This window comes from Zeugodacus cucurbitae, chromosome 6, assembly GCF_028554725.1.
Source record: "Zeugodacus cucurbitae isolate PBARC_wt_2022May chromosome 6, idZeuCucr1.2, whole genome shotgun sequence".
NCBI classification, from domain to species: Eukaryota; Metazoa; Arthropoda; class Insecta; order Diptera; family Tephritidae; genus Zeugodacus; species Zeugodacus cucurbitae.
Genome location: NC_071671.1, coordinates 71,179,844 through 71,207,841, shown reverse-complemented (window position 1 = coordinate 71,207,841; position 27,998 = coordinate 71,179,844). Strand labels below are relative to the sequence as shown.

General features: G+C 35.9%; 1 protein-coding gene across 3 annotated transcripts; it reads left to right on the top strand.

The window, feature by feature from the left end:
• Positions 1–306: 306 nt before the first annotated feature.
• LOC105221494 (diuretic hormone receptor) lies at positions 307–26,591 on the top strand. Of its 3 annotated transcripts, XM_011198523.3 has the most exons (14): positions 307–373; positions 4,009–5,070; positions 14,773–15,442; positions 16,552–16,750; positions 17,641–17,734; positions 18,008–18,101; positions 19,515–19,595; positions 20,783–20,853; positions 20,994–21,104; positions 22,402–22,590; positions 22,766–22,881; positions 24,331–24,384; positions 24,720–24,933; positions 25,719–26,591. In XM_011198523.3, exons 3-14 carry the CDS (start codon positions 15,127–15,129, stop codon positions 25,743–25,745), a joined length of 1,566 nt encoding a protein of 521 aa, XP_011196825.2. In that variant the 5' UTR covers positions 307–373; positions 4,009–5,070; positions 14,773–15,126; the 3' UTR covers positions 25,746–26,591. The 3 variants fall into 3 exon arrangements, 2 of the variants coding, with proteins under 2 accessions (XP_011196825.2, XP_028902242.2); XR_003753389.2 differs by lacking the exon at positions 25,719–26,591 and having other exon boundaries at positions 22,766–22,893; positions 24,720–24,804; XM_029046409.2 differs by lacking the exon at positions 25,719–26,591 and having other exon boundaries at positions 24,661–24,820.
• Positions 26,592–27,998: the final 1,407 nt, after the last annotated feature.

The following is a 27,998-nucleotide window of genomic DNA, read 5'->3' as shown; positions in this document are numbered from 1 at the left end:
AGCACTTTTATTTTACAGAATTCATGTTTATGTAAATTGTCTCAGCTTCTGTTATCAAAGTAAAATAAAGATATCTGTTTTTCAATGAATTTGAGAATAAAATATATCCGAACAATTAACTTTTAATATTATAAAACATTACGGTACATTTATTATGCTATACCAAACTTAGCCGAACATTTTTGGTAACAGCTCTGTGGCAGCTACTCTGTTAGATTAACAGACACTTTTAACAGCGCGCTACGTAGCTGTTAAGACATTCGCGGTTACTCGTTTAATACAGTTATAACGAAATTTCAGTTAATGCTGGCATTCAAAAGTGTTCGGTTGGCGCGACGCACAGTTGGCGGGAACTTGATAAGTCTCATAGCCGGTAAATAAAAAAAATGATGTTTATAAATAAGGAAACACTTAAATCTGCGGCTTTAAACTGATAAATTATAATTGAAGACAAAGCAAAGTATTTTTGAAAAAATAAAAATAAAACGGAAAATTAGCAGTTCAAAGTGAGTGCAACAAAAATGTGTTTGTGATAAGAATTGTGTCTTCGAAATAAATAAAGTGGTCGCCTCTTAAATAATAAATATTCAAAATTAACTGCGTATATTTGTTGGCATTTAGCGCGTAAAACCTCGATAAAAATGTCAAGTGCTCCGCTGGCGTCCAAAGAGACAGCCATAAAAGTGTCCACTACGCAGCTTTAATAAAACGTACGCGATAGAAATGACAATCTCTTCGCTATAATGCATGCTAACAAATGTTAAAAATGAAAATTTCCCAAATATTTATTGCAAAATATTTACGCCAAATTTATCGCTTTTCATTAAAATTCTAATGAGTGCACATAAATGTCCGCTTGTTTACAATTTAAGAATATAATTGCCGCATTAGCGCAAGCCAAGTGCAAATATATAAATGTTATTGTTATAACGGTATGCAGTAATTGCAAAACGCAACGCGAGTGGAGAGTGGAAATAAAAGGCGCCATTAAATTTAAATTTCGAATTTCAGCATTTCTCACACCGAATGCGGCACGCATTGCAACGCTGCCAAATAACTGTACTCACGCCATTAAGTGGTGAAGCATTTCCTTGCCACTTGCCAACGTCGTAAAAACGAAATATAAAACCAATCAAGAAATATCAAATTAAAATAATTTTATGTCACAATTTGCATGGAATTTCACGCTCGTAAAAATAGCCAAATAGTTGTGTGTCTGGTTGGAATGATGAGTGGCGACTGAAATGAGTGTGATGAAATGTTTTAAATTCGAAATTGGCGAGAAAATGAAAATATAAAAGAAATGTAATTGGAATTGAGCAATTGATATCAGCAGTGTGTCTGCCTTCATCTGCATGTTGTCGTTGCTGCCTCAGTTCTGATTAATACTCACAATGATAATATTATGCCAAAATATGTGAACACCAATATGTAGGCTGGTGTACGATTCTAACACTTTTTTTTTCGAAGCAAGGAAGAACTCATTGGTGTAGCTAACGAAGTTCATCTCACTAAAGACGCTCAAAATTTTCAATTATTTATGAAGTCATAAGTCGGATCACGACTCCAAGTGGGACGGAGAGTATACACCATTTCACAGAATTAAAAAAAAAAAACATTTATTTATTTATTGCTGTTGTAACATGCCGTACGAAAAGCCGGTTATGTTGAAACTACTAAAAGTGTTTAAATTTGGTAAGGAAAAACACCAAAAGCCAAAAGCCGCACTAGGATTGGTAAAGGGACAATTTCGAGGGTTAATACTTTTTTTCGGCAGGCCTTACTTACCCAGTGAAGATATCGAAACAAAACTTTGAACAAATATTTTATTTCTAGTGTGGCATAGCCCGTATAACTTTTCATGGTCCCAGGTATCAAGCATGTGGTCATAAGAATTTGTGGCTAATGCTTGATAGAAAATATCGGTGAATCTCTTAGAAATTCAAAGGAAGCCTGTTTCCTCTAATAGTGTGCATCTGTTCCAAAAATTGACAAAATCAAGTAAATATTTCCTCTAGCCCCATATATCTCATATACCACATATATTAATAATAGTTTTGTTCATATAACGGTTGTTTGTAAGTCCTAAAACTAAACGAGTTAGATATAGGGTTATGTATATCAAAATGATCTGGGTGATGAGACAATTCAAAATCCGAATGTCTGTCTGTCCGTCCATTCGTCCGTGCAACGGATAACTTGAATAAAAATTGAGATATCTTGATGAAACTTCGAACTTCGGGACTACTCAACAGATTTCAATAAAATTCGGTATATAACATTTTCTTCACACCCTGATGACACGTGTGGAAAATGGATGAAATTGGTTTACAACAACGGCAACTTGCCATATAACTCAATTTTGAATTCCATCTTATTCCTTCACTTTATAATATATATGTACATAAGAAACCAATTTAGATAGCGGAATAAAACTTTACACAAATACTGTATATGATCTGTGACATCGCTTGTGAAAAAATTGTCGAAATCGGACTATAACTTTTCAATGCCCCGGATATCGAAAATGAAGAACTCAGTGCCCCATGGTAACTTTTCACCGAAAATTTCAGTAAATCTCTCAGGTATCTTAATTTAATTCAGAGGAAATAATTTTCTTGTGTCTCCGCACCAGAAATGGTTAAAATCGGGTCATAACTTCCCCTAGCTCTCATATACCTAATTATAGGATTTTCGAATTGGCTCAAATTATGTGTTCTCATAATAAAAATATATCAATAAATTACGAGAGTATAAAATGTTCGGTTGCACTCGAACTTAGCCTTTCCTTACTTGTTTTTATTATATAAATATTCTTACCTAACTCCAAGAAAACACCGACTTAGTCTATATAAAATGAATTACTAAAGACAGGCTCAGCATGTTAAGCTGAATATTCAAAGAAAATAGAAAGTGAATATTTTATTATAACTCCAATTAATTTGACTAACTCTTGTACTATCTTATAAGTTCATTTATTATGTACTATAACATTTAATCAACATCTAATATATCCACACATAATGGGCAAATGGGATACCCTCATAAACATATGAACATGATATGAGTATTTTTCTATCCATATCCATACCAAAATATAATAATAACCCTGCAAAGATGCATGTGTTGTTGTTGTTGTTGCAGTACCTGTATAATAACTAGGCAATTTCGTGTTGTGTTGTGCTCAAATCCAAAATATATTCTTATTACCCTTCAAATATATCAAATTCCCTGACAGTTGGCGCCCACGTACCGGCATAATTGCCGTCACGTATACGCCATGTACAACAGCATTCCCAAGCGAAATGACCAGCCAGCAGCCGAACAAGTAGGCAAGCAAGCAACAAACAAATCAAGCGCGAAACAAGTGCAGGCGGCGGAAGACAACCAATTGTGGTCACAAATTGAAATCTTTACAAGCGCACTAAAGCGTAACGGTATAATTTCCTGTAGCCACATTTATTAACTTTGACTTTGACTTGGACTTGGACTTGTGACTTTGATGCGCAGAAATGTGATGAAGCTGAAATTTCATATGAGAAATAGGCGCACATTCACGCTGTCCCTTACATATACATAAATACTTATATATATACAAGTAGTACTTCTAAGAATGGCACAAGCCAAGGGAATTCGCCACTAAATAAAATTGCTTGCCTTTGGGCCAACTCAAAAGCCATAAAATTGTTTCTGAGTAATTACATGCGAAAGCTAGGCCTCTTAAGCCAAACCATAGCTGCTTAGTACACAAGATGGACGCTTACATACATACATACATACTTATAAGTGGAGGCAGTGTGTGTGTGTGTGTCTAGTGAAGGTACTAGCAGATTCTACGCTCGAATGAGGCACATAATTGCAGCGTTGGCAGCTGGGAACTCGGAATGTGTTTGTGGCAGTTGAACTCATTCAAATGTCTATGATGTTGTTGTTGCAAGTGGTCATTTTAAATTATCACAATCACAATTCAGCTAGTCGGAATTCTCCAAGAATTGCTTGCTTTTACAGAGACCCCCGACAAGGCGTGTTTTTTTCTCATCTAATAATTCACAGAGTATACACCCATAAAACCAACTGCAGAATGTGAAAGTGCATAAAATCGAAATAGACCAAACAAGAAAGCAAGACGAGAGTGAATTAAGTAAGCAATTCCACAAATACCAGAGACAATGTAGAAGGCAAAAAAGAAAGAAAGTTGGTGCAAAAGTGATTACCATAATTATTCCCAAGTTGCGAAAGTGTGCGCCAATATCCAGTTAGCGCAAGTTAGCCAATAAGCGCACGCAAAGGCAATAAATTGCCGTGTTGTTCGAATAAATTGCCCACAGCCACAGCAAACGAAATCACATTTTCCTTCGTGTTAAAAATGTACGGCCCACTTTGCTAGCAACCACAACAACAGCCACACCCGCAGAAGCAGAAGCAGCGAGGGTTCATCGTCAGCCGCCGCCAGACATGGACAGTGTAAAAAGTGAATAACAAAAACACAAAAAAAAAACAACAATAACAACAAGAACATGAAAATAAGAGTCAACAAAATGTGCCAAAAATAGTAAAAGATAGCCGGTGTACAGACCGCACACACACACACACACGGTCGAACGCGCGTCGACTTCTCAGACAGCCGGGCAAGTTGAAAAACAAAAATTGAAAGACAAAAAAAAAAAAAAAGAATTCAGTGACAGTGTCTGTGCGCTCTGACCTGGTCTAAGCAAAGCACGGCAGGCAAATGAATAATTGGTGCTAATCTTCACAAGCTGCGCGCGTGTGTGAGACGATGTCTGAGCCGAGCGGCTGAAAAATATCACATCACGACGGATAATACTTTACATTAAGTGAATATGAATTCTCTTGTTGCACACGCACATTTAAATATTTAAGAAAAATTTCAAAAGAAACGCTTTAGTTCGCCGCTTAAAAAGGGATAAGCTTTTATTCAGGAGAAAATAAGTGAAAGAAAATTGTTCGTGAATTGAGCCATCAACAGTGCAACATATACATACATACCCAGTCTGACATGTGATCAAAAGGGATATAACAGTTTGGCCGTCATCACTTCTGCAGTCGAAGGTAGGCGCCCAAATATCTATATAAAACGCAAGTGATTCATCCACGCAATTGACTGAGATGTTTGTTTGTGTTGTGTATTCGAGGTATTTCGGTGAATGGTGACGCCGGTGTTTTATGAGTTCTCTTTTATAGCCCAGCGATGAATGTAGTTTCATCGATTACAAAAGTTCAAAGTTGTTTTGGGGTTTAACGGGAGAGTCGAAGATGTTAACACTCAAGCCATGAAAGTGGTGACCGATAAATCGGTCGATCTTTATTTTTTAAATCTCAGCAACCATCTCGTATATTGTACAAGATCGAAGCGTTTAGGCTTAAGCAACATATTTTCCTTATTCTATGATGAAAATTCTTTGAACTGTTAAATATTTTTCTTTAATCGCTAAAATCCAATAACATGCTCGGCTGCGGAATGGGCATTCCCTTGTCATTTACGAGTTTATCATTTATTCGTATATCGTGGTACTGTTACTCTAATGAATTTAATAACTGCCTTTACGAGTAGAGTTCTAATATTTATGTAGAGAATCTAGATCCCATTTACCGAATATCAGGGTACTCAATTATCCGGTGGGCTTTATATATATATCGATTAATATGTGAAAAATCTTACCAAAAAAAGTGAGTAATGTAGCTTGGTGGTGAAAATTAGTGAAATCGGCTCAGGAATTATCTTGGCCCTCATTTACTATATATATATAACTCTTTTCTATACACAAGTGTGTTTTATGCCGAATACATGCGTCAAAATGTGTATTTTAATAATAAATTGCAAGAGTATTAAATATTCGGTTTCACCCGAACTCGGTTATCCCTTACTTACTTGTTTGTTGTTATTGTTGTGAAAAAAAGAGGTCAGCAGCGGTCCATTAATTTTTTTGTATAACCAAATTATTTATAAAATATGCTTACATCAGGACGTCTTCAATGAAATCCGATACTAAACTCTGACAAGTTGTACTCGTATCTGTGTGTATTGGTGCGTTAATTAAACCCGCAACCGTTATGTGAATAATTAATAGTATTCCTTTGTCAAACAGCGCGCTCATACGTCCGCTTATATGCTACAACACTTCAAAATATTCATATCAAAAAAAGGTTTATAGACACACCCATACATACATACGTACATACATGGTGTGTGTATGTTAGGTATGCATATATGACAGCTATTTTATGCTGGCGCCGTTGTAGACAGCCAAATTTTTAGTTTTTTTTTTGGCTTGGAATTTCTCTGAGTAAACAAATTCGCTGCGAACGCTCCTAATACGCTTCTTGTATAATAAATAAGTTAACGACAACGAAGCCAGCATCCGATGGGCTTACACATTTTTTGGTGGAACTAAATTTGCTGAGATCTTCGAAATACTTTCAAGGCATATACTTTGCATGTATATGTGCATAGACTACGGCATAAAAATATAAATATTGCGAAAAGCTTATTTTGTCTTAGATTCATATGGAATGTTAAACGGAATATTTCCTCTCAAGAAACAAAATGAGTCTGCGAATTTCTATTATGGTTGTCAGGAGTACTCTTGCTATGCTTTACAATAATTATTTTTTGCGTTTTTCAAAGAACAGTAGAAAGCTATTGCCGTGTTATGTATGGTTGTATACTTGCGACCGCTAGACGGCGTTGGAGTAGAATTATTTATGAGATATGTTTAAATGAATCGATTATGTAATTTTAATTAATTTAATGGTCAAGAATATATAAATAGGAGTAATATCTAATTATGAGGACGTATGCCTAGAGTGATTCAAGCGAAACAAGATCTTCCCTAATCCTTAGAGGCCTCAAAACCCTATTAAAAATATATTATTTCCACATCCACAATTCTCAAAATAGCTTTTCTGAAATATAATATTTTCGAAAATTCAAGTCGCAGTTGCTGCAAAACCACACAATTCCACGACGTTCATATTTTCCGCACGTCTTGCTTTACCTAAATTTAAATCTAAATCAACCTCAAAGCACGTATTATTATTGTAAATACATTTGAGAAATAATATTTTTAATTTATTGCTTTCCTTTGTTTTATGTTTCTTTATAGTTTTTGATTTTAAATGACTTTGAAAACAAAGTTTTCACCGAAATTCCCCACATGTACGTGTTGACTTTCTTCAAGCGAAACGTGCGCCACCTGCAGTGCAACTACAACAGCAGCAAACACACACAGTCACGCCCACAAGAATGCACTTTTTTCATATGTGTGTGTGTGTGTGTGTGTGTGTGTAAGTGTATTTGGCCACAATTCGTGCCGCAGCAGCCAGCAATTCTTATCCACTTAAGGTTTAGCTTCTTGCCACACACAGTAATTGCGACATAAGTGAAAAAGTTTCCCGCTACGTGTGCATACTTCGCTCTCTGTCTCTGTCCACTAAGTGTGTTTGTGCAAGGTCAAGAGCCACGTGGATGTCGCAAGTAATGTTTAAACTTAGAACGGATAGTTCCATTGGGTGTTGCTTACACATGGTAGTGACGACTCTCTTAACACGTTTCTCCGTCACCCGATACATATTTAATTTGCAGCTGTTTGTGGTAATAGTTTCATCTCATGTTTCAGCGCTGAGTGACTCTCTCTTTCTCTCTCTTTCTCTCTCTCTCTCTAACTGTCATTCTTAGTAACTTATTTCAATTTCTGGATTTTTCTTTTGAATTCTTCAGTAGTAATTTGTACCGGAAATGCCAAAATGAAACACTGTTATGGCTTCGATGATCACATTGTCTTGAACTCAAAATCGGGGTTAACTTTTTGAATAATCTTAAATCATACCAAATAATATTATGACTCTAAATGATGGGTATAATTCTTCGATTGTAATTGTTACTGAATACAAAATAAAGTAGGAAAACCCTGCAACACTGTCTCTAACAAAAAAGCTGGGAATATAAAGTTTATTTGAAACCAACTCATATCTCTCAGTCACATAGCATATATACATATATACAATGTTAGACACCTTCTTTTGCATCAATACAATTGCTATTGGCTTTGGTTTACGGTGGTGTTTATGAGGGTGGTGCGGTCATGAAAGTGCACACCCTCATTAGTTTGTTGGTTAGCTTTGCAAACTCAGAGCCAACAAGTATGTAGTTGAAAAGTTTGCTTGCAGTTTAATTGAGTGACTATCTTCGGCTTGATGAGTGCAATATTAGATATAACTGCTAACAGTTATCTCATTTGCCATGGGATTCTGAACTATCGATTGAATGTACAAACAGTTATGAAAAGTTTGAAAACAACTTTATATGACATGCAACCACTTTCACCACATTGAGTGTGAGAGAGAGTGACATACAGACATATATATATGTAAATACCTGATAAAGTGCATTTGTAATAGAAATTAATTTTTAGTAAATATTTTAAGGCCATTTTCTATGTTAAGTTATATAACAAACAAGTGACACAATTTCATGATGATGCTTCGTTTTTAATTTTATCTAAGCTCCGCGAACAATTTCTTCAAACCCCACGCCGATACACGAGTATAACAATTTTATATACAAACATCAATATAATGACCGCATTTAACACTGCACACTTAACAGGTTCACCGCGCACTCAACCTCAGTGGGTTAGGAAGCAAATTAATACGTAATGCTTCAATAAAAAAGCCACAGAAAAGTTTACACTTGCCTTCTTTGTGTGGGTCAGCCGCAACAAGTGCGCTGTTGTTTAGTGCTTCATTCGTTTTTATTTGCGCCTATTATATGCCACATGTCGTATAAAGTGGACTTTCGAAAACTCCGCCAACACTTAACTGCTTCTTGGAAGTGCTTTCACTGTTCATGGCTGCCATTATGAACACTGCTTTGTGGCTTTCATACTTTGTTGCAATTTCCGTTGTGGGCTTCAATGCACGTTACGTACCATATATATGGCTGTGTTACGCGGTACGCCTTTTGTTAGTCTGAATGGCGCACTAAAGATACAAAAATCTGAATTTCCTCAGATAATTCATTATCACAAAAGGAGTGAATATCCTATGAGACACAAAAGGCACAGTGTTCATAAAGCGGAATTTATGCACTGAAATTCGTGTGTTCTGTAAATCCTTGTGGGCATTATTTCAAATTCAATGACAGTCGCTGTCAAACCAATGACAAATGTTATAATTATTTCAGCGATCTGTTGAAAAGGATTAAATTGACGCTAATAAATTAAAAGTTTATGCCACCGTAATTGAACTATATCCCGATATAGTGTAACATATACCATTATAAGTTCACTAATTTTTATACTCTCGCAACAATGTTGCTAGCAACAAAATTGCTACGAGAGTATTATAGTTTTGTCCACATAACGGTTGGTTGTAAGTCCTAAAACTAAACGAGTTAGATATAGGGTTATATATATCAAAATGATCAGGGTGACAAGAAAAGTTAAAATCTGTCCGTCCGTCCGTGTAAGCTGTAACGTGAGTAAAAATTGAGATATCTTGATGAGACTTGGAAGCCGTGTTTCTTGGCACCATAAGAAGGTTAAGTTCGAACTATGAAGAAGCATATGTGGATGTAATTTTTTTGGGGAAGAGCGCGTGGCCCCGCTCCCTACTAAGTTTTTTGTACACAACTCGCAAACTACTAAAGGTTTATCAAGGAAACTTTCTAGAGTCGTTTCTTTTAGGTATTACCTTATACAGATCAAAAATGGAGGAAATCGGATTGTAACCACGCCCACCTCCCATACAAAGGTTAGGTTGAAAAGTACTAAAAGTGGGTTAACTCACTAACGAAAAACGCCAGAAACACTAAATTTCACATAAGAAATGGCATATGGAAGCTGCACTCAGATTTTTTTACAAAATGGAAAATGGGCGTGGCATCGCCCACTTATGGGTCAAAAACCATATCTCAGGAACTACTCGACCGATTTCAATAAAACTTGGTTTGTAATAGTTTCCTTACATCCCAATGATTTGTTGTAAAAATAGGAAAAATCGCTTCACAACCACGCCTACTTCCTATATACCAGAACTTTAAAGACGATCTGAATCGTTTTCTTTACAATATATAAAGTAAGCACTAGTGAAGATATCGATGCAGAACTTTGCACAAATACTACGTTTATAATGTGACAGCCCCATTCTAAAAATCGCCGAAATCGGTTGTCAAGGCCCCATATATCGAATATGAGGACCTCGGTGCTTCTAACCTAATATTAGGGTTTCCAACTTTCAATGGACTTTATACAATATATACCCTGCATTATTGCTATTTTTTTCATGTTCATTAATTCATTTAATTATATTACGTATTTGTCACGTTTGCTTTTGAGCATTGGAACCTTTGATATTATGGACCAATCCACGAGTACAGCGTTATTAATCAGTGAAACTTTTCTACTTTCATTCTTCTCATGAAAATAAGTAATACAGCCATTTCTTCGCCAGTCTAATTCGCCATTATGAAAGCGAAATATACTGAAGACAAAACGAAATGTTTCCTACCCACTACTTTGCGGTTAAAAATCACGTTTCATGCTGTGAGACTTTTCTGGTTGAACGCATTGTTCTGCTTGGTTCGCCTGACTGGTTTGCGAGTGGCTTTCGTAATTGGCAGCCAGCAGGCTGCTGGTGGCTAATACACACACATAACTACTAACCATTGTGTGCCTTATTATTTGATCTTCTTCTTAACGGGTTGATAAGTTGGAAAGTACTCATTGTGAAAATATTAAAGCTTGCTAGTTTAAGTGCTGAGCAACTCCAACAGTCTGCTACATATTTATTTGTACGCTTGTGCTTCACACACTAAAGCTCGGACAGCAGGTAGTTAAAGCGCAGCGAGCCTCTGATATTTGTCAATTTCGCGGCGAACCCAAAAGGCGTGTATTTAACGCTTAATTAAATGTGACGCCTGTTATCTGCACTCGGATTAAAAGAAGGCGTTGGCATTGCGGCGTGTAGGCAAGAGTGTCGACTACAGTTGCCCACTCACGAGAGTGGTAATTTTGTTTTTAGTTAGGTGTCATAACAACGAAAGCAAAAAGTTTGAAAACACTTACATTAAACAAATGTCATTAAAAGCTTTGACCACATATATGACACTAATAAGTGGTGGAATTAATTGTGCGTTTTATAACGGATTAATCACATTTAATGGCAGCGCGACAAGCATTTCTATTTTACAAACAGCAATAGCAGGTTCATATTGAAAAATAGTTTTTATTAGATTACCACAAAAACCCAAGCAGCAAGCTTCACTTTGAGTAATTTGCATTACCACAACTCAATTGCATTAAAAATGCGTAAATGATATTAATACTCAGCGGTTTATGTTATTATATTATTAACTATTATTAATATGGAATTGTTGGTTTTTTGTATTATTATGCTTTTAGGTGCCATATTGGCTGGTTAGGCGAGGAATATATACATTATATTTACTGTTTATTGCATATAAATACTTTTTATTGGAATTTCAAATTATTTCCTAGTGTTGTCCGTGATTCACATTTACGCAATGAATCCATCACGGGGTGGTGAAGTTAAGTAGCATTGGGAGTAGTAAGAGATCACTCATACGCTGTGTATCCCCATAAAAGCAAGTCCATAATATTCTCAAACAGCGATTGCTCAACTAATTTTATAATGCGTTTTAACGCTATTTAGAAACATTGCTAAGTCTTCCAAAATTAAATCAATGTCCTATTTGATTTTATTTGCTTTCATTACTTTTTTACAACAACATATTGAATGGAATTTTGAACTAGCGCCAAAGCAAATGAATTCTCATTCAGCAGACATAAATCAAATAAGACATCACAAAAAAGAGAGAGAAATGCTCTTATACTACTACATATAATTCACACAAGAATAAATAATGTACTGATTTCTACAAATATTTAGGACTAAAGAAGTAAAGGAGGAAGCCTTACCTACTCGTCTATTTGCATGTTCATATTCCTTAATAAATCTCACAAAGAACGAATACCACAGCCAGTAAGACGCCAGCGGTATACAGTAGTATGTAGTAATGCCTCTTGATAAATGAAAAGTCAAAAATATTATGGTCTAAAGAATTCTAAATAAAGAATTTAACATTTATAATGCTATTGAAATAAACGAATTATGCTCCCCAAAATTATATTCAAAATAAACCGAGTCAAAATAAAAATAAAATAATTTGCCGACTATATTCATCAACCAAAATATTCTTAAATTTTGCACCAATAAATGAAGACGCTTGGAATTTTGGTTGTTGACCACCACAGCTTTACATTTCATAATATTTTTGCGTCGGCTTATGTAAATGACACAGTTATTTCAATGGAAATGGCAAGATGCAGCATTGTCTGAATTTGAATATTTGACTTTATTCGTGTTTACATTTAATTGAGCAGATAAACGAGACCTCATTTGAGCAAGAAAATAAATGTGGTTGGCATATTTGGAAATATAATGCCGTTAGCGCAAATTCAAGGATGACTAACGAGAAAACATTTGAGAACTTGTGTGCGATTAGAGCGACATAATGGGATTGGGAAAAAATTTAAAGTTGAAAAAAAAACTTAAAAATTGAACTTGAAGTCCTAGTAACTCTTTAAAAACTCTTTGAAAGAAAGTCTTTAGTAGACATAACAGATACTTTTAAGAATAATTTTGTGATGATCTCACATCTTCAGTAGTATCTATTTAATGCTTTAGTCTATACAACAAACAAGGCTTTTCGGAATCCCCATATCAAAGTGAGATTGTGAAGAGGGTTGTTGTTACGACTGTCATCACAGCGAAGTAAACAAAGTGCAGTATGTAGGTGTCACCATTTAGTAAATATAATTTTGTGTGATTATTACTTTCTGATCAGAACGAAATTCCCAGAAACTGTACCGCTAAGAGATTAACACGACGAGGGATGACAGTTAAGTGAAATGGAATAAAGCGTGGACATAGCGGAGACGGAAGTGTGGCAGAGATACCGTTGAAGCAAATCCTCCAATACAGATACATACATACATAGATGAATAAAAAATAAATAACTGTTTAAGCTCTATTTTTAAAAATCCGCCGCCGTAATTGCGATTCGCGCAGCAAGCGAGTGCCTTTTAATGACTTGCACTGCTGAAATAGTTCGAACGCAGAAATGGTAAGCCCAAAAGTAAACAGCGATTGAGGTGAGGTCAAGCAGACATGAACTCACACATCCGCCTGTAAAGGCACTCAACTGAACTTATACAAAGCGAGCGCCTTTAAACGTTCGCACGAAATGAAAGCGAAAATGAAAATGCGCGCTCACTTTAACGCTTGTAAGTAGCACGTGCTGAAGAGGGCGAGGCAGTGCGAGCCGCAACAGAAATGGCGAAGCCACACTTCAGGCGAAATCCAGTTATTTATTCGCATTTTGTTCTTTATTTTTTAATGAAAGGATTATGCTCGAGCTTTTACGATTTTTAAATAATCAAGGGGTTCGCTATAAAGGCAGAGGTGGACGTGCGTGTGGGTGTGTTTGTGCGTGGGTTTACCGAAAGCTGGGAATAAATTAAAATTTCTTTTGATTTAAGAGACAGAAATTGCTCACATAAAATATGACTGAAATGCAAAAGCAATATTATTTGAAGCACAAAAATTGGCAATAAAAAATGACAATTTATAATTTATTCCATGTTGTTTTAAGAGTTATGAGCTTTAAATTTTTCTTTAATTTAAGAGTGAAATTTTACTCACTATTCCACTGCAACCAACTGTTCGTATGTAACGTTAGTCAACGCCAACGAGATTGGCTATTCGATATCTTCAGCGCAAATTCATGTTAACGGTTTCAGTTAGCGTTTTGTATTTGCCATATTGTTTTACGCTTTGTTGTTGTTGCACAACAATTCTCTTTAACGCTTGAACGCGCAATAATGGCGAGGCAATCAGCTAACAACCGAACAATCGAACCACGCAAGCAAACAAATTCCACACAACGATTGTTCAATGGCAATGATGACGCCACAACCGCATTTGATGGAAATTCTCCGCATACCAACACCTTTTAGAGCTGTGTGGCGGTCTCCTGGTTCCAATACCACACACCCATGCAGCGTGGCATTTCTGATCTCACTCGTTGAACTCGTCTGATTGAATTTCCTTTTCATTGGTTGCTGCCACAACTCTGTCTCTTTGGCTCGGTCGGGATCGCAGCTTTTTGGTATTGCCAATTTTTCAGGTGCTGTGAATCGCAAGTTATAAATGGCTATTGGTGTTGTTGTTGTTGTGCAATCATTACAAAGTGTTTGTGTGACTGCTAAAGTGTTGAGGTGCAATTCGGAAGCAATATCGCACGCGAATGCATAATTTATGTTCTTAGAGAGTCATATAGAGGGACTTGTAAATGTGAAACGAAACACTTAAAAAAACAGTTTGGGAAGTTACAGCAATGAGGAGGTTTCATTATATTAGTAAAAATAATCGGAAAATAATTGTAAATAAAGCAATTATCCATGATATGATCTCAAATAGGTTCGCTGTAGAATTTGGTTGAACTTAGCCTTTCATCTTTCATCATTCTCTCAAATCTAATCCGAATTTATATGCATTATACTCATGTCTCCAAAAAATAACCGCCTCTATGTAAATACAATTTTAATAAAATGTACATATTTCCTAAGAGCACACACATACCGGAAACACAACTTCAACAAAAATGTTGAATTGAATTTGCCGCTTTAAATAACTGCAACTAAAAAGTATTTTTACGCTTTTCGCTTCCAGGTCTTCACAGGCGCATGCAACGCACATATGTACTCTCTTCGCAACGACGATGAACAACCGCAACAACTCAATCAACGGCATCAACACGAAAAGCAACAACAATAACAGCATTACAATACAGCGCTTTGTGCCGACAGCACGAACAGCGACAACAGTACAAGAAGCGCCCAAAGCTACAGTAATAGTATTCCGAGCATCAGCGACAGCAACATCGCGAATCCGGCTTACGGCACCAGCAAAAACATCAGCAGCAAAAGCAAGAGCAACAGCAACAGGGCTGACATAAGTTAAATAATTGCCGACGAATTGGTGAGTCGTTCGTTCGTTCATTCGCCCGCGTTGAATCCGCTCAACATGACGAGCTCGCCCGAGGTGACAGCGGCGTTGGGTGCGACGGGTGTGGCTGCAGCAGCCAGTGTAGATGTGAATGTGGGTGAGGGCGCTGACGAGACACCGCTCGAGTCCTACGACAACCTCGACGCAATTAATGAGAGCACCGAACTGCAGTGCCTGTTGCAGCAGCACATCGAAACAACGACCTACGGCAATGACAGCGCCTACTGCCTCACCCACTTCGACTCGATCCTTTGCTGGCCGCGCACGCCGCGTGGCACTTGGGCGGCGCTGCCGTGTCTGCAGGAGTTCCAGGGCATACAGTATGACAGCTCACGTAAGTACCGTTTTTAAATTGAAAGCATGTATATAGGTACATATGTGTGCTCATGTGCGCTCGCAACTATTCCCACTTATGCGACGCACGAATGCACACGAACAAAGAGAAGCGCCGGTCCATATGCACACTTTGGGGAATCTATATGCGTTCTAGCAGTCAACCGCATATATTTAGACGTGTTTGTATGTGTGTACGTGTGATGGCAAAAGTATGCGGTTGGCTTGTGCCACAAATTAATGTCACCGCGGCTGCACTCTTTAGTCAACTGCAATACTTTAGACGAGGCGCTGACGTGTTGTCTTTGTGTATGCCCTCTGGTGCAGCTCCAACGTATGTTTTGGCATTATATTTGTAACATTTTCATAGCAGCAAGAATGACAAAGGCGCCAAGAGCCGAGAGTGGCAAGACTGGCAAACGTTGAAAGGCGCAATGCACAGGCTGGGGAAAAGGACCTGTTTCGCCTAGGTTTGCTTGCGCTTTGCTTGTGGTTTTGTGGCATCTCCTAATAAGTAGCACTCATCGCACTTATTTCGATGTGCTGAGAGTGCTGAGCGCAAATTCCTGTGGGATTCTTAATTAATTAAAAGCGAAAATATTTAATTTCATCCGTTTTAAGCGAAATCGCAGTTTGTTCGTTATATACATGTTATAGAAATTCATCTGAGAGAGTTTACAGTTGCTTAGAATGATATAAAGGCCAAGGAATATTCTTGAAAAATTTATTTGTCAAAAAAATTAGAAAAGGGCTTCATGTAATGAGCGCCCAAATCCATGAATATCATCATATAATTTATAGAATGACATCGGAAATTTACTGACTTCCATAGTTTTCTAGAAGTATCTGTGAAAAAATAGAATCTTAGTTTGGATGAAAAATGTTTTTAAATGATCTCCTTTCAATGGTAAAATATGTATATAATAGAAGTGAAAGATGTCAGATATAAGTCAGTTGTCAGCTGTCAGTTGGGACATTTTTGTTAGACACTGTATGTATAACATACATATCGCCTCTTTAGCTTCATCTCTCCTGTTGAGAAAGTTCAACAAACGTTCAACTTTATATAATCATTTAATATGTAATTATTGCTAATGGTTTTTTTTGCAGAGAATGCGACGCGTTTCTGTCACGCCAACGGCACGTGGGAGAAATACACTAATTATGACTTATGCATGCATCTGCCCGCGCCGTCAACGGTACCTGAGTTCGAACCCATCATCGAGTTGCCAACAATAATTTACTATATCGGCTATACAATCAGCTTGGTCTCACTGACGTTGGCGATAATTGTCTTCGCCTATTTCAAGTGAGTATTACCGTCATAAATAAGTTTATTTGCAAAGGCAAAGACACAATTAGAAATTGCAAAGTGTTTGATAGAGTCTATATTTAGCGTGAGTTAAATTGAGTAGAAATTAAAATATTGTTGACGAAGAAATTTATTCAATCACAAATCGATTGATTGACTATTTATATACTGAATGTCTCAAAGTTTAAGTTCTTTCGAATACACGTCATTTTCTTTCACCACATTTTTTTCTCAGTGCCGGAAATCATCAAGTTAATTTTTTTCAACTTCCACGAACTTCCAACTTATTTTCCTTGTTTACGCAAAGTTAATAACTTGGAAACAACTAATCGATCATATTTTTTTCCTCTAATTCCACCTAAAACAATAACAACTTCTAAGAAGATACAAATGTATTCGACTTTGTAGGCAAGTGTTTGTGTGTCGACGCTTTCAAACGTAAATTTACAAAGATCCTTCAGAAATCATTGCCATCATATTAGCCATGGTAACCTTTGTTGCATTACCGCACACTTGGCTTTTTTGTGAAAAATCGAAAAATTCGAGCGCACGCCAATGCTCCGTTGAATGCCAGCACACATACACAACTACATTGACACACACACATACAAAAGACACACAATAACAGTGTATTTTTCTTGTAATTTTACAATTCCTCTTCATCTCTTCTCTGCTTACACGCACTGACGCTGCTGCTGCCTTCACCAACGTCAACGTCGATTACATTGCTGTTGCTGTTGTTGCTGCTGCCGCCGCCGTCGATTGTGCTATTATTATAATATGCTACTGCGCGCATCTCTGCCAATGCCATTGGCGTCCTTTATCTCCTTACAATTGCCGCACTTGCAATCGAAAACCGAACTGAAACGAAATGGAAACGGATGCAGGGAATTGCGCTGTTTACGCAATTCAATTCACGCCAATTTATTCTTCACATACATAATGTCGGCGTTGCTGTGGATACTCACTTTGTCCGTACATGTAAGTGCACTCACACCGTTATTTTGCTATTTTGTAGATTTTTCTAATTTTGAGCGAAGTCCTCATGAAAACGTACATATATCACATATTCAATTTGTATTAGGGTGAGCCATTCGTGGAAGATATTTTTGTCACTAAATTCGGCGAAAATTCTGATTGAAATATAAAAGTGATTTTATGTTGGCGCATGTGCCTCAAATGAATTTCGTGAATAGAAAAAAATTAGAATAAAATATTTTCGTGAAATGTGAAATATTTGTTTATCAATTTCAGATTTCCATACGAACGGGCCTAGGAGGTTGCGTTGTACTCGTCACACTCTTTCACTTCTTCACCTTAACCAATTTCTTTTGGATGCTCGTTGAAGGTAAGTCTACTCTAAGTATCAGCTTACAGATCTGACTGTAAATGACCATACTTAGTGATTTGTAAAGACAAAGAAATTTAATTGATTTCGAATGAAAATATATTATATTCCATGTATATCTCTATATGGAACCACCGTTCTAATATTTTAGATGTCTTCCAGTTAAATCTTATCTTGAAGAATACCAAATTCGATTTGATGTATCATAAACAGTTTGTCTCTGATTAATATTTCGATTTAATCTACTAAACTCAAATCTAGCAAATAGTTCGAATAGGAAGTGATAACTTGACTAAACCAATCAAATGTGTTACACGAATACCTACATACCAATCCCTGTTTATTGATGAAATAAATAAATAATTAATTTCTATTATTTGATAGCTGCTAAAGCCATCTTCCAAGCATAAAATGCATGAAGCCAACATTAACTCAATTATTAACTTCATTAAGGCACATACATAATTCAGTCATAAAAAGCGAAATCTTAATTTCGGATTTCGCAGGAAAATCCCTGGAATGCCGAAATGTGTTATATTAAGATGAAAGCAAACAGCGAGATTAGCAGTAAGCTCATAAGCGATTATGTAATAATATAAATGAATGAATAAACATACACGCCGAAGCAAACAAATAGCTTACAAATATTTGATGATATGGGCGCATGCAACATTTCGGCTTGTGGTAGACCAGGGTAAACAGATACATATAGAGGTGAGTGCGTGTGAAGAACAAACAAATCAAATTGAGTTATTGTAAATAACTGATTACTCTGGCAAATACGATTAACAGTTAGCAGTAAAACTGCACAAATAACGGTATTAAAGGCATGCAAAAACCAACAACAACAAATGAAGACACATATGTATGTATATATGTACTCGTATGTGTAATTCAAGGAACCAGCGTAGTCTAACATTTGAGCTTATCGGAGGGGAATGTTTTCTCTAAGCTATGTAATGTCCCATACAAAGTAAGATCTCACTTGATGAACTTGGCTGAAATGAATCCTCACTTCATATATGAGGCCTCTGACCTCTCTCTAATATATATTGAAATCCGCAAATCTCAATCAATGTGCCTCCTCTTTGTGACAGCTCTGACTTATACGCGCACTCACACACCCATAGATGCGCTACATTGAACGGCAGTGCGTTTACCTCTAACCAATGAATGACCTTTGGTCAGCCACATTTTATTATCACAGCAACACCTTACGTCTAATATATTAACAGTTATTTCCGATTTATATTTGCGCACGCACACACACATATGTATATCTAAATAAATCAACTCGTACAAAATAACTATATGCGCATTTGTATTGGAATTATATGAACTGAAGTAAACATTGCCATTTTCATTTGGATTCATTCATTTATTTGTTTCTTTTCGTCTTACTCTTCATTACAGGTCTCTATTTGTATATGCTGGTTGTGAAGACATTTTCCGGCGATAACATACGCTTTAATATATACGCAATCATCGGTTGGGGTAAGCATTTAATATACCAATACACACACACATATATATGTATATATTATAGTTGTATAGCACATGAGAAGCGTTTTATTTGTAATCAATGTGCTTGGAAGTGTACGTAGGCAATAGAAACTGTATTTTTGCAGAGTCGTCATAAAATAGGCACATGTACATATATAAATATGTAGTAATATATTTGTGGTATGTGCTTTTTTGTTTTGCATAGTGTGTGTGGGTGGGCGATAAAATCGTTTTTCTATGGTGCAAATGTTGCGTAAATTATCATGAAAGTAAAACCGTTGAAAAGCACAGCTCAGATGTGAATGAATGCGACTCACCGCTGTCACATCAATTAGTGTGGGCGTCACTAACAGGTATACACGCACTTTAATTCGCACACAAATTAGTCATTATGCAATTATCATTATGAAAGGTAATTTAATTAAATTCTTTTAATATTTGTTTAATATTAATTGCGATATTGGTATTTAAATTTTCGAGTTTTTAGCTCCTATAACAACAAATACAGCTGAACTCACTGAATGATTGAATTATTGTACTGCATCAGCGCTCGTTCATCCATTTTTTTAAAGAATTTTTAGTTGAATTTTTGATTAGGTTTATATGTGTTCCATTCAGATTACTTTTTTATATGAAGCATACTTTTTGGGGCTCCGCAGGGAATTTGTAATATTTAATAACTATACAAAAGCTATTAGAATATTTGAGTAGAGAAAGAATTTCAAAAGCTTCAACTCTCATTTCAAAAATACATATATGAAATTTTAGTAAGACAATATCAGAGTACAGAAGAGACAAAAAAATAATAGTTAATGATTTATTTAGCCCTGATTGGGCTAAAGGTCCGATTTGGACTATAAGAAAAATTTTAAAGAAAGTTGCAGTTTAGTCCAATTGGTTCGCAAAATTGGAGCGAAAGGATTTATTAATACGATCGTAGTTGGATGCATCTAAATAAGTTCTTGTATTGAGTGGTCTAAATAAAAAATATTTCCCATTCTATTAGTACAAAAACATATGTACCTCATCCAAATAACTTAGATTACTACAACATATGGCTAACAATATTTAATATTAAAGACAGCTGCTTTCTATTTGTTTAAGAGCACATATTTCAAAAAATATATTTTTTTTTAACCCTATATACATATAAACACTAATGAGTTTTTCTAACGCAGGTGGACCTGCAGCTTTTGTTGTCATTTGGGCAATCGCCAAGGGGTTAACAATCTCCTATGATGTGGAAAAGGTGAGGAAGCTATAATTTTACTTAAAGTATTTTAACTTAAATTTTTGTTACTTTACTCTCAAATTCTTGTATTTTTATATACAAAATAATATTTTCACTTCTGTTTAAATTGAATATAAATTTTTAAACTCCATACACAGTTCGACATCGGTTGCCCGTGGATGCGTGAGACTTATGTGGATTGGATATTTCAAGGTCCAGTGTGTGCGGTGTTGATTATGAATTTAATATTTCTACTGAGAATAATGTGGGTAAGTGTTAAACGTCTGTTTACTAAACTAAAACACATGCTTAAGTATCTATTTACTTGTATATATGTAAGTTGCGGGTATTGACATGTACTTGAGTGTCTTCAAGTATCCAAAAGAGATAACATCTTAGAGCTTTGTGATATTACGCCGTTACTGTCACATTATTGTTGTTATTGAGAGATCGTCTCCGCCATGAAGTAAACAATGACAGCTCATTTCTCGAATAAAAAGTTATAGTCATTTTATTTTAAGTGCTCTCCCGCGCTCTTGAAGCGAATAATATTGTAGCAAACTCGTATGCATGCACATATATATATTTATGTATATGTGTGTGTTAGTGATAGCATAAAAATACATCCCTTGACTGCACTTAATGCGATATTCATTCAAGGATATTTGAAAAGAAAATGAATTAGAAAGCTAGCATGTTTTTTAGGAAAACGAATATGTATATTCACACATACGAGTATATTGTAAGTGAGTTTGTATGTGTATGTGTGTAATGTTTCGAAAACAAAACGAAGGCGCTTACAAACACCCGTGCAAATACATAATATGTTCTATGTTTAGAGTGCTGTGAAATTCGTTGGAAATTTGAAAGCAGCTATTGTAAAGGATAAAGGATATTCTCTCCTTGCTGTCTACTCATACGCACAAGCAAATGGACGCCACTACAAACGCGTTTAATACGTAAATTTATTACTTCATCATAAATTTCATTCTTATTTATAAACCAAATTGTCTGTCAGGGTCCAACTTGTAGTAGAGAGGAGCTAAATTATTATATTTTTCCTCTTTTTCCACATAATTCATTCAAGTTATTTACTTGAGTTGGAAATATACACTCTCTCTCTTTAAGAAGCTGTTGCGAAAATTATACTTTAAAGCCAAGCAGTTTGCAGACTTGTGATGAGAAAATGTTGCTTAGGCATAAAAGGGACCCAAGTTTAATAGCTCATAAGAATTATCTAGTCACAGAGAGAGGTTCGCCAAACAACCGTTCGAAAATTATTATAATAAAATTTCTTTCTCCTTTAAGTCCAGAAGAAATTTGAAGCAAACCGATTTGCTGAAAAATCCGGTTCCATATAAGTCAAGTCTGCATTCAAGACCTTTGAGAAACACATACAACTATCTCTTCCCATTCTGAACGTTAATGATCAAGAAGCTGAAATCACAAACCCTTTCAAGCGAATCAGATTTCTTTCACAAAACCGTTTGAATCAATTCATTTCGTTGAGTTCATTAAATCCGTATTTCATGTCAACTAAATCGATTTGTTTGTGTCTACTTGCAGGTGTTGATAACCAAACTCCGCTCCGCCAACACAGTGGAGACGCGCCAATATCGCAAGGCAGCCAAAGCATTGTTGGTGCTCATTCCGCTCTTCGGCATCACCTATTTGGTGGTGTTGGCGGGTCCCAGCGAGAGTGGAGTCATGAGTCACATGTTCGCCGTGGTGCGAGCGTTGCTGCTCAGCACGCAGGTAAAGGTGGCACCTCCCTGTAGGGAATAGTATATTGTAGCAACTGTATAGAGTTTCGATGAAAGACAATACGAATCGAACATGAAAGCGCATGAAAGGATTGCGGTTTTCCTACTGTGTTGGACGTCCAACTTTTGCTTTAATTTGCTTTGTTTTTTCTCTCTTTGTTCCGCAGGGTTTCGCCGTGTCATTGTTCTATTGTTTCCTGAACTCCGAAGTGAGAAACACGCTGAGGCATCATGTTTCCACGTGGCGGGACGAGCGGAATATTCAACTCAATCAAAGCCGAAGGTGAGCGAACAGGTGATTAATACAGTATGTATGTATGTATTTGCATATTTCAAAGTATTGTAATAGATAACTTTGGTATTAAAATGAGGTAGGAAAGTCAGCGAAGAACTCAAATGGAAATACGATATTTCCAAATTAAAATGTGTCAATAATGTTGCTCATACGCCTCAGCATACCCCGAACAAATTACGGCAGATTTCAGTGCTTAGCTATTTGAAGCTTGAAATAGTTCAATAAAATGTAAGAAAATTTTAAAATTCTTAAAGCGTAAAACCAAAGACAACTTTACGACAACTGTGCTATGAAAGTTGAATAAATTTCCAAATGTATTTAGGTGAAGTTTAATGTGCATTTCTATTTGCCAAGTTATTGCGTTTTCACATACTTTTTCAACTTGTTTAATATTTATCAAGTGCACACATACCTTGAAGTACATTCATTCTCAGAAGTGGCAACAAATTCGAAATTTTCAAATGAAAATATTTATTCCGACCACTGAATGGCTATTTAGTACTAGTTCACAAACTTTGCTCTTCAATTACACTCGTGCTTTGGTAGTCTCCCTTAACATGTGTATACAAATTGTACTTGTACAATGCACCCACGAGGTGTCTAATTCACATTGAACAAGCCGCATTTGGCATGCAACATGCTTTGACACATGTTCGTTATTCATGATATGCAGAACCGCAACACAAGGCGTCAACAGCTTAATGGGCATGTGGGCGCAGCTGCCAGCGCCAATGCTGTGAGTAAACAACATACCAAAATCATCGATGGTAGGTTCAGGCACAGGAAAGTGACTGTTCATTTGTTATCGTTAAAACTGAAACGACATTAGTTACGACGGTATGGCACTTAATGTTGGCTTCGATTTGTTGACTATTTTTGGATCATCGGGCAATCAGTTGGCACTTCCGGCGATTGCAAGGCTGTATTTTGTATTGTATTTTAGTTGCCAGTCAGGACTCCGTGTGACTTTCTCCTATTTCCAAAAATAAGGAGACCCCAAAAAAGAGATACGAGAAATCGCTGATAAAGTCAAATGGTATCCCACAAATCGAGCCTGAGCAGTGTTTCGACGATTGGTATAAATGCTCAATATCGATTTGAGACTAGTTTTAAATATACAATATTAATGTAAACGAATGAATAATTTTTTTTTTCAAAAACGAAAATTCCCGGTATTTTTTGAATACACCTCGTACATACTTCGAGCACTTCAAATAATCAAAGAGTGCTTATGACGTCTATAGAAGATTGTTTCGACTGAGCATAATGTTTAATGGGTGGTTTCATACTTTGTGTATAACGTAAAGAATTGTAAGGTAGTGTTCTTTAAAATTTTAAAGGTTTCTTACATGAGAAATAGTTTTTCTCAGTTTTGTCGTAATATAAAGAATCGGTTGATTTGGAATTGAAAATTGTTTATATGATTCTTCATTACAGATACACAACAAAAAGCTTCTCAAAGGATTGCTCGCCGAGAACCGAGAGCACACGGTAAGCTAATATCAACATTAACCTGATCACCACATACATTTTGCATTATTATTATGATTATGATTATGATTATGATTATTATTATTATTATTTAGAATTTAATATAAGAAGATATTCTTCCAAAGTCTCTTCGTCATGCATATGCTAGATATACGACTTATTTATCGTAGTTGTAAACACAGAAATTGAATGAAAGATGCACTAAATTCGCTTTTTGTTTTCGCTTTCTTGCAATTTTATTTTGTTCCTCTTCGTTTCTTTGTTTCGTAATTTCAGTTTTTCATTTGCCATCGCATAATATTTGTGTTGCGTTTGTTTTGCTTTATTCCTTGCAGGCCACTCACCGCTTATTACGGCAAGGGCAAGCGCGAGTCCAGCGTCTCATCGGCCACCACCACCACTCTGCTGGGCCACAACCAGGGCCTGAGCGTGAACGCGAACATCAGCGCGGTGATGGCGTTGCAGCACGGCTCTAACGGCACTCTGCAGACGATGCCCACCGTGACGACGCTGACCGTTATGCCGCGAGCGATTAGTCCGCTCATGAAGGTGCATTTCCACTTCCATTTCTCACGTTCTTCATTTCATTTACCGTTAGCTACTTGCAACCTCACCGCTTTTCAGAGTCCCTCAGTTTATTACCCTGTTAAATTTGCATTTTCGCAATATTCCTTCAGCCAACTGCGGCTCGGTTGTGCTGGGACCTCCATTTCACTGCTGTGCCACGTCGCTTGTGCGTTGTTTGTGTGCAAATACAAATAAGACGACGACCGGCGACTGCAGACGTAGATTATACTCGTGTTTTAAAAGGAGAATATGCCGACAAAGTGTTGTTGTTGTTGGCAGCGCATTTGCAAGGGATTTGGCGAAACTTGCCAAGCGACTATTTCCAATTTGTATTCCGCTCTCTGGGCAATGTTGCAATGTGCAGCGGAAATAAAGAGTTTGAAGGGTTTGAATAATAATGTTTACATTTTATTCAATATTTTTAGAATGCTTGTCTTCGGAAAAAAAGTGAGCAAGTTGAAAATCAGTTGTCAGTGATTCCTCACATTTTCGGGGATTTTTAGTTAGACTAATTAGCTCATTGGGGATAAATTCTCAAATAAACTTAATAGTTGAAATTCAATTTGGACTATGAAGATATCTTTTTTTTTTAATTTTAAAGTTGTAATTCCGATAGTTTATCACTCTTCTATAGTGTGAGTTCTCGAGGTCAACATCAAGTGCCATAATTTGTATAAAATTTATTTCAATAAATCAATAAAATTTCAGTACTAGAAGATTGTAACTGATTTTTCAAATATTCTATTTACTTTCTCCCATCTCTGCAGCAAAAATTCGAAGAAAATTCCGTATAAGATAAAGGGCCACAAAGTAACAAAGCACTAACATCTATGAGTAGTATTATTAGTCATTATATATATTGATGAGTTAAGCTATATGATAAGTTATATGTAAAGTTAATGTATACTAGAAATAAGTCAATATTATAAAATAATCAAACGTGGAAAGGGAAATTATTATATGCAAACTAACGAATTTACTATAAGTACTAACAATTTTTTAACACAATGTACTCTGTACTCTAGGCACCACTTAAATGTGAATATTACTTAAAAATGTTGTAGTTGTAATTAAAAGAGTTGTAAATAACTGAACATTCTGTGTAAATATTGCATTCACTTGTGTGTTTGTATGTTTGTTGTAGTTATAGCTTTTGGGAGTTGTACAAGAATACTGGGCTTCAGTGTCTAATATTGAGAGATAATGACTTGATATTTGTATATGAATCCTGTCAATAGTTGTTGTATGTATATTTATGAAAATCTCCATGTAGCTTGGTGTGTATATGTGTAGTTGCTTAAGTTTATAATTAAGAGAACAAAATATATGTAAATGTGTTAAATGTGATGGATTGTGTGTATACTGATAGTTAAAGTTAAGTAAATAAATATTTTTCGATTGAATTTTCTGAATTAAAATTTTCTTAAAACTGTTCTGCTACATTCAAGCTTGGCAATAATTTTATAATATTTAATATTTTTTCTAATTTTCTAGTCTACTTAAAGCAATTTCTTTGAAATTTTATGTAAATAAAATATATATACTTAACAATACGTCTATATTCGTTATTTCCAAAAATCGTCGTGAAATATATTTTACTGGTGTGTTTGGTATTGTTATTAACTAAAAAAAATTGCTGAATTTTTTTAAGGTCGCTTTAGTAGAAAATTTACCACTTTAGCTTTGTAAGATTATTAGCTAAGAATGTATGGGAATATTATTAATATACTACTGTTAGAAATAAATGTAATTTTTGAAATGTGTAAATAAAAATTGAGAAATATATATATGTGCTCGTAATGAAAATTACAAAAATAATTGTTGTTGTTTTACAAGGTTTTCAATGAGATCGGAATTACTTATTTACTATTTACAAAACATACTAGGGAGACATTTTACAATAATAATGTGCAGTCTTTCTTGGATGGAAATGGATAGAATTTTGGAGAGTCTCTTCAAATATCTACCTCCTCACTTTTTCTATAAACTAAAACTCATCTTAAGTATACCATCAATATAGTTTATTCACTCGAAAGGGTCAACTCTATGTTGCCACTAAAATCATTAATTACGAAAATGACCAAACTCATAGCTAAATTTATTAAAATGTCGTCTGTAGCATTCAGTCACCACGCAAAATACTATTACGTCACATAATATATATGAGTTAGTAACTCCTACACACCCTTGTTGCGTATACGCCATGTCACCCACAAAGCAAAGAACACAGAGCGCGCACAAACAGAGACGCTTGCAGAGATTTAATTAAGCACAACCGAGTAAGGAGCATAAGGACCACAAGAAATTATGACTGAATTTAATTACTATGTTCTACTGAGTTTCGTTTTCTAAAGAAATCTGAGCAAGTGAGGGACTTGTGTAAAATTCGAGTTTCTTATAAGGCAACCAATGACAGTTAATGACCAAAATGTATGGACATTTCGATAATTAAGCGCAGCTAATCAAATGATACAATTTCACCAATAGCATACGCCTTTAATCTAAAGGAAAAGGCTTAATTATTTTAATTGTAAATTTCGCTCACGCAATTCCTTTTATCCACAAACTCACTAATCAAAAGCGCCGAAGTTCCGGTTGCACATACCCTACTCCGGTTGAAAGCGCAAAAGGCGACCCACAGATTATTAACTGGGGTCAGTTGTGTAATAATTGTGTAATAAAGATAACGGCGAAATGTGATTACCGCAAAGTTGGCGGAAATATGAGAGCGCTCCATGGAGTCCATATAAAATTTCAAAGTCAACAAATTGCTAACCCAAAAGAGCATTATTTAACGATGCAAAATACTCGCATAAAAGCAGAAAGCGAAATGGAAACATATATAACACAAAGCTTTGACAAAATTAAAAGCCGTAAATTTAACTTATTTTCATTAATTTTGCGGAATTTAGTAAACAAAGCGTGAGTGGCATGAGAAACGGCGCAAATGCGGCGAAAGTGAAAATAATAGCAGACAAATGATTAACATAATCATCGCCCTTTCGTCCGGTCACATTTGCGCTGCATGTGTGTGTGTGAATATATGT